General features: G+C 39.1%; 3 protein-coding genes and 1 long non-coding RNA gene across 6 annotated transcripts in view; 3 read left to right on the top strand and 1 right to left on the bottom strand.

The window, feature by feature from the left end:
• LOC309333074 (vomeronasal type-2 receptor 26-like) overlaps positions 1 to 12,979 on the bottom strand; it is a 55,215-nt gene extending 42,236 nt beyond the window's left edge. Inside the window, exon 1 of the mRNA XM_081846529.1 lies at positions 12,892 to 12,979. The gene's annotated coding sequence lies outside the window, so the exon portion shown is untranslated. The remainder of the gene's footprint in view (positions 1 to 12,891) is intronic.
• LOC309333119 overlaps positions 1 to 13,517 on the top strand; it is a 60,137-nt gene that overhangs the window by 27,778 nt on the left and 18,842 nt on the right. The window lies entirely within an intron of this gene.
• Positions 1 to 13,517, top strand: part of LOC309332907 (vomeronasal type-2 receptor 26-like) — a 46,640-nt gene that overhangs the window by 32,023 nt on the left and 1,100 nt on the right. Inside the window, exons 4-6 of one of the 3 annotated variants that reach the window (XM_081846249.1) lie at positions 9,624 to 9,915; positions 11,702 to 11,923; positions 12,885 to 13,011. In XM_081846249.1, coding sequence (XP_081702375.1) covers positions 9,624 to 9,915; positions 11,702 to 11,923; positions 12,885 to 13,011 — 641 coding nt within the window. Of the gene's footprint in view, positions 1 to 9,535; positions 9,916 to 11,701; positions 11,924 to 12,884; positions 13,012 to 13,517 lie in introns of those variants that run through there. The other 2 variants (XM_081846248.1, XM_081846250.1) reach the window with 2 other exon arrangements.
• LOC309332789 (vomeronasal type-2 receptor 26-like) lies at positions 10,022 to 11,095 on the top strand (the record flags this gene model as incomplete). Its single annotated transcript, XM_081845958.1, has 1 exon — positions 10,022 to 11,095. Exon 1 carries the CDS (start codon positions 10,271 to 10,273, stop codon positions 11,093 to 11,095), a length of 825 nt encoding a protein of 274 aa, XP_081702084.1. The 5' UTR covers positions 10,022 to 10,270.

Genomic DNA, 13,517 nt, shown 5'->3' with positions numbered 1-13,517 from the left:
CACCATCAGAAGAAGAACAGAAACTTGGAGCAGTTGGAGGAACAGGTACTTAGTAACAAAATGTCTCTGCAACTTCTTAGTTGGAACTGTAACGGTTTGAACCTTTCCCGAAAAAGACGTCAAGTTTTTCATGTTTTGAGGAGAGAGCAGTTAGATTTAATATGTTTGCAAGAAACCCATATTGCCAGGACACACAGGAAATTATTGATAAATAAGAGATTGGGACAGGAATTTATCTCATCAGACAAAGTGAAGAAAAGAGGAGTGGTGATCTATGCAAAAGAAAAACTGGCTCCAAAAATGATATTTAAAGACGAACAAGGAAGATACCTGGCAATTGAAATACAAATTCAAGGGGGAAAAAATTTTGATAGTTGGAGTTTATGCACCAAATGAAGGGAAGGCTGAATTTTTTAAGAAGTTGCATGAGACTTTAATGGACTTTCTGGATTATAAAATCGTATTGATGGGAGATATGAATGGAGTCGTCTCCACGAACATGGATAAAGCACAGAGACAAGTGATCTCAAAGGAGGGGAGACTACCAAAGACTTTTTTTGAAATGACTGAAACTATGGACTTGATTGACATTTGGAGAATAAGGAATCCTCTTGAAAGAGAGGGAACCTTCTTTTCTGAAGCAAAAATGACACGGACAAGGATTGACCAAATCTGGATTACTAGTAGCCTGGCGCCAAGAACCAAAAAAATAGAAATCTGCCCAAAAACCTGCTCCGACCACAACGCTGTCAAGATGGAGATGAAACTAACAACAACTGGATCCTTTAGATGGAGAATGAATGACACCCTATTTAAAGATGAAGAGATTTACAAAAAGGCCCAAAAAACATTGAAAGATTACTTTGAGATAAATCTGAGAACAGATGTGGAGAAAAGAATAATCTGGGATGCTAGCAAAGCCGTGATGCGAGGTTTCCTAATTCAACAGAACTCTATAAAGAGGAAAAGACAAAATGAGAGGAAAGAAAATTTTTTAGAAAAAATGAAAGAAGGAGAAAAGAAATTGAGGTCCAAACCAAAGTCCCAAGAGATCTTGAGAGAGATAAAGTATTATCAGATGCAATATATGGAACTGATGAATCAAGAAGTAGAATGGAAAATAAAGCAAATGAGACAAAAAACATTTGAATCTGCAGATAAATGTGGGAAACTTTTGTCATGGCAACTAAAAAAGAGGCAGAAACTGAATACAGTGACGAGTTTAGAGATGGAGGGAAAGACTATCTACAAACCCAATGAGATAAGTAATTGTTTTCAAAGTTTTTTTAGGAAATTATATACACAAGGGCCAGTAAATGAACAAGAAATTGAAGAATTCCTTAGAAATTACGGATTACCAAAAATTTCAGAACAAAATAAAAGGATCCTGAATGAGAAAATAACAGAACAAGAGATAGAGGGTGCCATCCAGAATATGCAACTGGGAAAATCACCAGGACCAGATGGCTTGACTGCCAGTTACTACAAAATGCTGAAGGATTGGTTAATACAACCATTAAAGGAAGTTTGCAATGAAATTATGGAGGGGAAAAAGGCACCTGAATCGTGGAAAGAGGCTTTCATCTCGCTTATACCGAAAACAGAGACTGAAAAAAACCAGGTTAAAAACTACCGCCCTATATCTTTACTCAATGTGGATTACAAAATTTTTGCAGACATTTTAGCAAAAAGATTGAAGAGAGTGTTACTAGGGGAGATTCATAAGGACCAAACTGGCTTTCTCCCAGGGAGACATATGTCAGCTAATGTGAGGAACATTATTGATATTTTGGAGCTGTTAGAAGTTGACATTAATAGAAAGGCTGTTTTAATTTTCGTGGATGCGGAGAAAGCTTTTGACAACATTTGCTGGAGTTTTATGAAAAAGAATCTCCAAGGGATGGGGGTAGGCCAAGGTTTTGAAAACGGTATAGGTGCAATATATTCAGAACAAAAAGCAAAGTTAATTGTAAATAATGTGGTAACGGAAGAAATATCTATAGAAAAAGGTACACGACAGGGTTGCCCAATATCCCCTCTACTCTTTATATCAGTCCTGGAGGTTTTGTTAAATATGATTAGAAGGGATCAGTTGGTTAAAGGAATTCAGGTCGGAGCTAGATACTATAAATTAAGAGCATTTGCAGATGACCTAGTTTTGACTCTGCAACAGCCAGATACCAGTACTAAAAGAGTGTTAGAACTAATTGAAATATTTGGTCAAGTAGCAGGATTTAAACTGAATAAACAGAAAACAAAGGTTTTGGAAAAAAACTTAACAATGGAAGAAAGAGAGAGGTTTCAGAGTGAAACAGGTTTGGAGATAACAAAGAAAGTGAAATACCTGGGGGTAAACTTAACATCTAAGAATGTGAATTTATTTAAAGACAATTATGAAAAATGTTGGTCAGAAGTAAAGAAAGATTTAGAAACATGGTCAAGGTTGAAACTGTCCTTGTTAGGTCGAATTGCTACTATCAAGATGAATGTATTGCCTAGAATGTTATTTTTGTTTCAGACCTTACAAATTCTGGACAAGATGGATTGTTTCAAGAGGTGGCAGAAAGATATATCAAAATTTGTCTGGCAGGGCAAAAAGCCCAGAATAAAGTTTAAGATTTTAACTGATGCAAAAGATAGAGGGGGGTTTGCTCTGCCGGACTTAAGATTATATTACGAAGCAGCAGCTTTTTGCTGGCTGAAAGACTGGCTACTTCTTGAGAACACAGACATCTTAGATTTGGAAGGATATGATAATTGTTTTGGTTGGCATGCATACTTATGGTATAACAAGGCAGTGGTGTACAAAGGTTTTAAAAATCATATTGTTAGAAAAGCATTATATAATGTTTGGAGCAGATACAAAGACCTACTGGAAACTAAAACTCCCAGGTGGTTGTCACCAATGGAAGCCAAGGGAGTGAAAAAACTTAATATGGATTCCAAATGGCCAAAATATTGTGAAATCTTAGAATATGAAGGTGAAAGGGTCAAGCTTCAGAGTTATGAAAAACTAAAGTCCAAAGTTCGAGATTGGTTGCATTACTACCAGATAAATGAGACATTTAAAGAGGACAGGAAAATAGGATTCCAGAAGGAGAGGTCAAAGTTAGAAACGGAACTGTTAGAACCCAATACTAAGAATCTGTCAAGAATGTATAATTTGCTGCTTAAGTGGAATACACAGGAGGAAACGGTGAAATCAGCCATGATTAAATGGGCACAGGATATCGGTCATGACATTATGTTTGCTGACTGGGAACAGTTATGGACCACTGGTGTTAAGTTCACGGCATGTAATGCCTTAAAAGAAAATATAATGAAAATGATTTACAGGTGGTACATGACCCCAGTCAAGCTTGCAAAAATTTACCATTTGCCCAATAATAAATGCTGGAAATGTAATGAGAATGAAGGTACCTTTTATCACCTATGGTGGACCTGCCCGAGGGTGAAAGCATTCTGGGAAATGATCTATAATGAAATTAAGAAAGTCCTTAAATGGACATTTACTAAGAAACCAGAGGCTTTTCTCCTGGGCATGGTTGGCCAATTGGTGCCAAAGAAGGATAGGATTTTCTTTATGTATGCTACCACTGCAGCAAGAATTATTCTGGCAAAGTATTGGAAGATGCAAGAACTACCTACTCTTGAAGAATGGCAGACAAAGGTGATTGACTTCATGGGACTGGCAGAGATGACCGGCAGAATTCGTGACCAGGGGAAAGAGGCAGTGGAAGAAGACTGGAAGAAATTTAAAATATATCTTAAAAACTGTTGTAAAATTGATGAGTGTTAAGATGTCAAGGGGTAAGAAGCAGAGAATTACAGCTGTAATCAACAAATTTATGGGAATGTAATGAAGGGATTTAAATGGGTAATTTGACCAAAGGGTTGCTATAAAATTCTTTTTAAAATAAGGATGCAGCGAAAGGGAGGTATGGGGAAGTCGATTGAAAGAAGTTACAGGAAAATAAGATTATGAAATTATATATGTTTAAATGTTTTGTATGTTTTTGTCTTGTGTTTTGTTTGTTCTTATTATGTGTTTGAAAAATGAATAAAAATTATTTAAAAAAAAAAATGAATAAGATCTTAGCAGAAGGGAAAGTTCCAGAATCCTGGCAGGAGGCCCTCATAACTTTATTACCAAAACAAGGATCTGATTTGACCAAAACCAAAAATTATAGACCAATTTCTTTGCTAGATTCGGATTACAAATTATGTGCAAGAGTTTTATGGCTTTAATCTATTATGGCTAATAGATTAAAGAAGATATTGGTATGAGATCAAACTGGTTTTCTACCAGGGAGACAAATACAGAATAACACAAGGCTATTAATAGACATTTTGGAATACCTAAAGATGAGGCTGGATAAAAAGGCAGTTCTGATGCTAGTGGATGCCAAAAAGGCCTTTGATAGTGTATCTTGGAAATTTGTGCAAAAAACTATGGAGAAAATGAATCTAGGAGGAAAATGAATCTAGGAGGAAAAATGAGTTGTGGAATTCAAGCAATATATAAAACAATATATCCAAAATGGGAAAAGCACCTGGTCCAGATGGAATTTCATTAATGTATTAGAAGAAATTAGAAGAAATAATTTTACCCGTATTAGAAAGCATTATGAATAAGATCTTAGCAGAAGGGAAAGTTCCAGAATCCTGGCAGGAGGCCCTCATAACTTTATTACCAAAACAAGGATCTGATTTGACCAAAACCAAAAATTATAGACCAATTTCTTTGCTAGATTCGGATTACAAATTATGTGCAAGAGTTTTATGGCTTTAATCTATTATGGCTAATAGATTAAAGAAGATATTGGTATGAGATCAAACTGGTTTTCTACCAGGGAGACAAATACAGAATAACACAAGGCTATTAATAGACATTTTGGAATACCTAATGATGAGGCTGGATAAAAAGGCAGTTCTGATGCTAGTGGATGCCAAAAAGGCCTTTGATAGTGTATCTTGGAAATTTGTGCAAAAAACTATGGAGAAAATGAATCTAGGAGGAAAATGAATCTAGGAGGAAAAATGAGTTGTGGAATTCAAGCAATATATAAAACACAAAATGCAAGGTTGATTATAAATAACAAAGTATCAGAATTATTTAACATCTCAAAGGGCACAAGACAAGGTTGCCCATTATCGCCACTGTTATTTATCACAGTCCTAGAAATACATCTAAAAGCAATAAGGGATGATCCAAAAATAGAAGGAATAAAATTGGGGGAAAGAGTATATAAAGAGAAGGCCTTTGCTGATGATCTGATAATTACAATATCATCTCCCAGAAAGCCTTAATCTTTGGGCACGTCCACCAAAGGTGAAAGAATGTGCCTTCAGTCTCTTTACATTTCCAACATTTATTATCGGGCAAATGATAATTTTTTGCAAGCTTGACTGGGGTTATGTACCACCTGTATATAATTTTCATTATATTCTCTCTTAAGGCATTACATGCCGTAAATTTCATACCTGTGGTCCACAACTGTTCCCAGTCAGCAAACATAATGTTATGACCAACATCTTGTGCCCATTTAATCATAGCAGACTTCACCGTTTCATCTTGGGTATTCCATTTCAACAGCAAGTTATACATCCTTGACAAATTCTTAGTTTTAGGATCTAACAATTCTATTTCCAGTTTTGATTTTTCCATCTGGAAGCCAGTTTTCCTATCCAGTTTAAAAGCCTCCATTATCTGATGGTAATGAAGCCAGTCTCGCACTTTATCTTTCAAACTAAACAAAAATTTTAAGGCAGATAAAAATAGGAATGGAATTAACACTATATTATCAGATTTCGAAAGTGAACCTCTACTAAATAGTAAAAAGAAAACCTCTCTAAAATGTACAGGTTATTATTGGATTGGAATTTAAAAGACGAACAAGTTAAAGATGTGATGGTAAATGGGCCCAGGATTTCGGCTACCCTACAGAATTAGAGAAATTGGAAAAACGATATGAAATTCACAGCATGCTACCTGATTAAAGAAAATTTTATGAAGATGGTATACAGGTGGTATTTGATTCCATCAAAATTAGCAAAGATTAATAACAAAAAGCAGTAAATGTTGGAGGTGCCAGCATGAAAATGGAAACCTTTTCCACATGTGGTGGATGTGTCCAAAAATTAAAGTATTTTGTGACACGATATATGATGAATTCAAGAAAATGTTAAAATACACATTTCCTTAAAAAACAGAATTATTTTATTGGGTATTTTCACAACAAACATCCCATAGGCTAATAAGAGAGTTTTTTCTTTATGCTACTATGGCTGCTTGGATTCTTGTAGCAAAATATTAGAAGAGTAATGTACCGAAAAAAGAAGAATGGCATTTAAAGCTATGTGAATATCTGGAATTAGCAAAACTAAGAGAATAAGAAATCATTCAGGAAAAAGAATGGGATGTTTTTTAAAAGATGAAATATATTTCCCATGATTACTCTTGGTGGAGCATAGACTAAATTCCACAGAGTTAAGAGAATGGTCTTTTGTAGAATAAGAACAGACACAAAAATTTTAAGAAATGAGGAATTAGGAACCATATAGAGGTAGAAGGAAGTCATTAACAAATCAGGGAATAAAACCAGAGATTAGACATAAATAAGAAAAGTAAGAGTAGCGAGGAGAAATTGATAAGGTGAAGATAAAAGGACTTCTTGATGGAAATACGTGTTTATAGTAATGTTGCTGATGGTTTGTATTTCTTAAAAAACTGTATGTCTTTGATAAGATTCTTCATTTAACTTTCTATTTTTTCTATTTCTTGATATTCTTTCTCTCCTTTTCACCCTTCATTTCTATTTTCTATTTCCTTTTTGTGTAAAGTGTTTCTTTCATTACAGAACAGTATGTTTGATTTTTGTATTTTTTAATGTGCAAATAAAGATCGTAAAAAACAAAACAAAAAACAATCCATCATTTTGTCCTCTGAGTTAAGACATTTCATCATATTCCACCAGCTTCATCAGAAGGGATCGGCTAGAATCAAGCATGTTTTTCTCCAGCTCTGCACCTGCCGCCTGAGCCATTCAAGACTCCAGAAAGTTTTTGTGATGAAACTTATTCCACTTGGAATAATCAAAATTATAGTCATCTCATCTTCTGAAAGCTCAGGAGATATTTCGGGAGATTGCATGAGCCTTGGAAAGCAACATGGCAATATTAATTGCGCTGTGTCTGGGAAAGAAAAAGTTGGTGCAGAGAATATTTCCTGTGTTGGAGACAGACGTGAGTCAAGATGCAGAGCTGGCAAAAGAGGGGTGTGCCTGCCTTGTGCTTCCTAGTTCCGAAGGTAGAGTTGAAAACCACCCAGATTGGGAAAGCCCAAGCAGTCTGGCCTTGAAAGAGTCTTTGGGTTTTTCTGCTTTGCCTCCTTGGTAGGTAAGAGGAGGAGGAGGCAGAGGCAGAATGAGATCCCTGCTGCTTCTGTTGCTGCTTCTGCTGCTCATGATGCCCTTTGGAGTCTGCGGGAACCACAAGGCGAAATGCCCCTTGAATCTGGTCAGGGATGAAATGGAAGCTTGCAATTACTACCGGCCTGGATACTTTCTCATCAGTGGGATCATATCTCCAAAACGCTTTCATACAGAAACTCCATACAACTTTTCTCAGACACCCTTCGCCAGCCTTGAAGAGTATGTACTTCACAGTTTCACGGTCCTCCAGTCCCTCTAGTGGTTCCTATTTATCAAGGAAAGAGCCCCTTTCTCAGGGCTGGGGAGCCAAGGCTGTCCTCATGTTGCAGGTCTATCCTGCCCTGACCATTGGTCTTGCTGGCTGGGCTGGTGGGAGCTGGGGGGTCCACTAAAAGATTCCACCCAAACCTCTCCCATTTCCTTGTTCTCTGGGTCTTCCTTAGTGAAACACTCTCCTACCTTTGATTCTGCGTTGCTTTTAGTAAAATGCAAGGATGCCAATCAATCTGGTCAGGAGTCAAAAGGAGGCAATGAATTTTCCCACCTCCATGAAACTCAGGCAATTTCCCAGGCTCAAGGGTTTTATTCAATATTATTCCATTTGGACAATTCAGAAACTGTTGTTAGGGAATGCTACAGTTTTTCAAATGGAATTTAAGATCCTCTGGGTGACGTTTGGTGGCTGAAGAGCAGAAAAGATGTGCTTTAATTGAAATGATGAATAAAATAATATGAATCAGGAGACTTCCTTGTTCGTGGAGTCAGGTCTCTAAAATGTGAAAAGGAATTATCCCTTTTTTCACATACACAACTGGCCTCATTTCTAAGTAGTGAGATGTTTGATGTTGCTTCACTTGGAATCCATAGGTACCTGTTTCCTATCCTGGGGAGGAGGTGGATGTCAGGGAACTGCCATCGGAGCCAGAGGGAGAGAGGGGGCTCCAGAGGGATTCCGGAGAGCGTCCCGGGATGGGGAGAAGCAGCCCATCTTCTGGGGAAGGGAATCAGCGTAGCACCAGTGGAGAAGGGGGGCAGATGGGGGAAGCGGCGAGGCGGTCCCATGACTCCTTGCCAGGAACCAGCGGGGAGAGTAGGGGTCCTCCGCTGCCCACACCCTCCCTGCGCAGAAGGCTTTCGCGCAGGGAGAGTAGGAGGAGACTAGGCGTCAAAGAGCTTCTTTGCTGGAAGAAGTTCAAGAAACGCCCACTGACGGATTCTGCCAGCGATTGAGACAGCCACAGGCGAGTGGCTGTCCGGACAGAAAAGGTTCACTCAGGCAACCCAGCCAGGTGTGGCGTAGGTTTACGCACGAGCAACCCCTAGAACCATTACACTCAAGCAATTTCCAAGCTGCTAAAATTATTGTATGTTTATTCTATTCGGATCATTTGTGAACAACCTTAGCCCAGTTCTCTTGACACAAGACCACAGGAGACCTACAGCCCACCATGGGCTACATTAAAGGTTTCCTCCTCCAGTCCCAGCACTTTTTCCTTTTGTCACTGTCTTTTTAAAAATAATTAGAAGCGTATTTAAGAAACTCTTGAAAATGGGTGGATTTTTATGGGTGGAACGATATGCTTCAAATAAAACGATTATATAAAATAATTCAGACCAGGGTGTGTTCTCATTAGTGGAGTCACTGATCCAAACATGGGCAAAATTATAGATTTTACCACACACTCAAACATGAAAGCCACCAGGCCTCAATTGTAACTAAAAGGGGACTGAGGTATTTGGTGCTTCTCTTCCGTCAATAAAATTGTCTCTTATCTACCTATAGTCTAGCCCCTTGGAAGAAGCCAAAGACCAATGCAGGAAAAGCAGGCTTTGCAGCAACTTCCCATAATATCACACATTTTGAGGGGCGCCTTCATTTCTTACTCATAAAACCATAGTAGAATAGAATCATAGAGCTGTAGAGATGGAAGGGACCTGGAGGAAGCTCACCTGAAGCATCCATGACACATGGTCACCTTCGGAGGGAGTCTGTTCCACTGTTGAACAGCTCTGTGTGCGGTTTGCATCAGGGAGCAGAGATCTCCAAATTTTTGTTCTATGCTAGATAGGAAAAGGTTTTATATTAATGCAAAAGGATAAATACTAATCTGTGTGGATCATATAATGTTTCCTCCCTCCCATTAATATGAATATCATTTTCACTCTTTTTAAAGAATTCATTTATTGCAGGGAGTCAACTACGTCCTACTTTCAAACTTTGTCTTTCCTGTTCACCATTCAAGAGATCAACCAGGATCTCAGGCTCTTACCCAACATCACCCTGGGCTACAACATCTATGAGAACTATTTCGATGCAAGGATGACTTCGGACGCCATGCTAGAGCTGCTTGCAGGCAGTGGATACAATATTCCCAATTATCACTGTGGAGAACAGAATCACCTGCTGACTGTTCTTGAAGGAGGCAACACTGTCATCTCAAGAGTGATTTCAGCCTTGTCAGGCATCTACAAAATCCCACAGGTAAGTAATGGGAGAGCATGGAGGGAAAGAGAATTTCAACTGCGTAAAATACTACTTTCTCTTTGGATAGGTCAAGCAAGGATATTTTTTAAAATGGGAAAATCCTGAGCTATGGATTCAACATCCCTTTTTCAAAACTGAGCCTTCACCAACTTGACACCTCCAGATGTTTCAGACTAAAACTCCCATCAGCCTCAGCCAGCAGAGATTGAGATATCAGGCATTTCAGATAAGTAAAAATCTGTTATGCTGAAAGTAAAATAAATTGCTGATCTTTTGCTTTCCTTGCTAGATCAGTTATGGCTTCACTGCCCAGGTTCTCGAAGGTAAAACCCTGTTCCCTTTTGTCTACCGGATGACTCCCAAAGAGGAAAGTCAGTACCAGGGGATTGTTGAATTGCTCCTGCATTTTGGATGGACGTGGATTGGCCTCTTCGCTCCAGACAATGACAGTGGAGAAAGATTTGTCAGCGCTGTGAAACCTCTGATGCTCAGCAGAGGGATCTGCATTGCTTTTTCAAAAAGACTACCAGAAAGTGATATGGATCAATTTTTCAGGCCTGGACAACCTTTTTTCCTATGGAGACAAGTTGGGGTATTTGTTTCCTATATAACCAATGCACTGAGTATCATAATACTCATGGCAATAAACATGGTATATGAGAAGGAAATAGGGGCGAATGTCTGGATAACAACAGCTTTGCTAGAAATCAGAACTGACTTTTACATCCCTCCAAATTACTTCCAGCACCTCCATGGTTCTCTGTCCTTTGCAATTCAGACTGGAATAAGGAGCAGCAAAGGTGGCAAATTGCAGACCAATCTTCTGGATTATTTGAATCAAGCATTTCAGTGTTCATATTCAAAGCATCTGTTGTCCGTGAAAGGCAGGGTAAGATGCAGAGAGGAGGAGAAACTGCAGCCATTGCTCCAAGAGGAGCGTGAGAGAACCCTGTCTTTTGACAGCTATAGCATTTACATCCATGTTCAAGCTGTGGCTCAGGCCTTGCATGCTTCGCTTTCATCGAGATCCCAGAGGAGGCTGATGGTGGAGGAAGGAGAGCAATGGGGACCCCAAAGGCTACAGCCGTGGCAGGTATTTCCTTCCCCTTTTTGCAAACTGCAGTCCATACAGATGCTGGTCTTGACTGTGGATAGACCTGCAAAATGTCATAGTTAGTATTAGTAATAGTAGCAGACTGCCCAATATTTCTCTGATGAAAATAGAAACATCCCATTCCATAATGATAATCTTACTGTTTTTAGCCAGGGCTTTTTTCGGGGGGAACTCAATGGAACTCAGTTCTGGCACCTCTCAGGTGGGTGCCATTGCCATTCTCAGAGGGAGGTGTTCATGGTGAGTTCCGGCACCTTCTTTTCTAGAAAAAGAGCACTGTTTATACATCTTCTTCAGTTGACTCAGCACTCAGGGCACATCTCAACATAAAGAAATTCAGACTAAAATATTAAACATATTAAGAATTCCCGATATAGGATTAGACGGGTTGTGGGTTGAATAACTCCACATCTGCCAACATTTCTCCAACGAAAATAGGGACATTCTAAGGAAAAGTGGGAAATTCTGGGATCAAATGAAAATCTGTCTCTAATCCAGGGACTTCCCTGGAAAATTGGGGCACTAATAATAGAAATGGCTGAATAGGAATTACAGTCTACATGAGATACATCCAGGCCCCAAATCAGAAGAGGTTGAAGTGAGTAGGACTGAGATGTCCATCTTGGCTTCAAGCTTTCTCAGTGCTGATGTTTTCCCCTGTCATTCCAGTTTCACCCTTTCTTAAGAGAAATCTGGTGTCTGAATACTTCCAGAGGCAGGCTGTGCTTGGATGAGAACTGGGAGCTGCCAGTGGACTTTGATATTGTGAACTGGGTGATCTCTCCCAATAAGTCTTGTGTCGTTATTGGGAATATAAGGAGAGAGACATCTGCTAGCATAAAGTTCACCATTAACCCAGAAGCCATTGAGTGGCCCAAGAAATTCACCAAGGTAGGGTGAATCACAGAGAGGGGAGGCTAGGAGATCCCAGCTTTCCTTGAACAACTGCTGCAAAATGGCTATATCAGGTTGACCAATGATGTCTTGACCGCCCAATAACAGCTGCAACGGCCACTCCTTCTTTCCAAAGCAGCTGAGATAGGAGGGAAATTTGGGATGCTCACAGAAAGCATAGAGCCCAGAGGTCCTTAGAAAAGACACTATCTATTTCCGAGCCAGACTGAGAATTTAAGAATTCTGGACAGAATCTTTAACCAAATGGACTACATAGATAAGAAGAAAAGGGAAAGCCCCTAGTAAAAGGGAACTATTGGGTTTTCAACATGCAGAAGGATGGAAAGCGATTTATTTTTGAAATGATAATTACTGATTTATTGTGGATTTCTTAAATTTGTGGAGTAAGCTCACTTGTAGATGTTGCAAATGTTAAACTATTGTATGTGCAGGAATAGAGAAGTGCACAGTTGTTGGTGAAGGATGAGAAGTTAAAAAAACGTTAAGAAATGGCATGTAAACTAGAAATAACTAGGGAAAGAGATCAGCGACAAGAGGAAACCTTGCATGCCTCAAGAACAGAATAAGGGAAATCAATATTTGGAAAAGTCATATTAAATGTGTCTTAATTAGTGGTTGAGAGATTATCAGAATTCTGAAATCTGGGGAAATCTAATTTCAGACTCCATTGCTATTTTCTTTGAAGATTTTTTAAGCGGGGAAGCAGGTAAACGGAGAAGAGGAATCAGAGTTCTGTGGTGCAAACCTCAGTTGTCCTGAACGAAGAACAAGATATTCTGGTCACCCCAATGGTCAGTGGGGGGTTGAAAGGACCCTGATGAGGGGGTCAAACGCTGCAGTCCAGAGATCAGTTTCAATTCACCCTATGAGTGAATTACACACCCACAAATACTCCTAACTGTTCCTCTTTCTTGCACCTTCTTGTCTTTCTGCTTAGGCTGTGCCTCGTTCCAGGTGTACAGAAAGATGTCGACCTGGATATGCCAAGGTGGTTCTGGAAGGAAAGCCCATTTGCTGCTATGCTTGTGCTCGGTGTGCGGAAGGGACCTTCTCCGCCCAGGAAGGTGGGTGACTCCAAGGGGGAAGGTATTTCTGGAGAGAGTAAACACAGGGCAGAAATCCAGTCTCACCCACTTTTTGCGAGAATTCTGCAGACATTGGGGAATGTGGATTCTTCCTCGACTTCCATAGAATTAATCAACTTTATTACATCCAGGAAGGGAGTTGAAAAGAGTGGCCATAAGGAATAAATCTCTGGTGTTGAAAGTGGGCAGCTGTGAGAGGAATGCCCATAAAGCATTCCTTTTTTATTTTTTTATACCAAGTCACACCAAAAAGGAAATCATTTTGACATTCATAAGGAGTAATGGACAGGTGATGCAAACCAGCAATTTTTTAATAGCAAAAGCACAATAAAAAATAAAATATTTCATATGAAAATTATTACAATATAATCACTGGACTGTTTTGATCTCACTACTATGAACATTGCATGGAAGCAACAGAAAACTGCATTTCAAATGTCAAGTTAAAGAGCTGTTTCTTCAGGATTAGGCAGGATCCAAACAAT

This window comes from Podarcis erhardii, assembly GCF_964252035.2.
Source record: "Podarcis erhardii genome assembly, chromosome: 18".
Classification (NCBI taxonomy): Eukaryota; Metazoa; Chordata; class Lepidosauria; order Squamata; family Lacertidae; genus Podarcis; species Podarcis erhardii.
The sequence above is the reverse complement of the archived record's forward strand: the minus strand, read 5'-3'. Positions and strand labels throughout refer to the sequence as shown.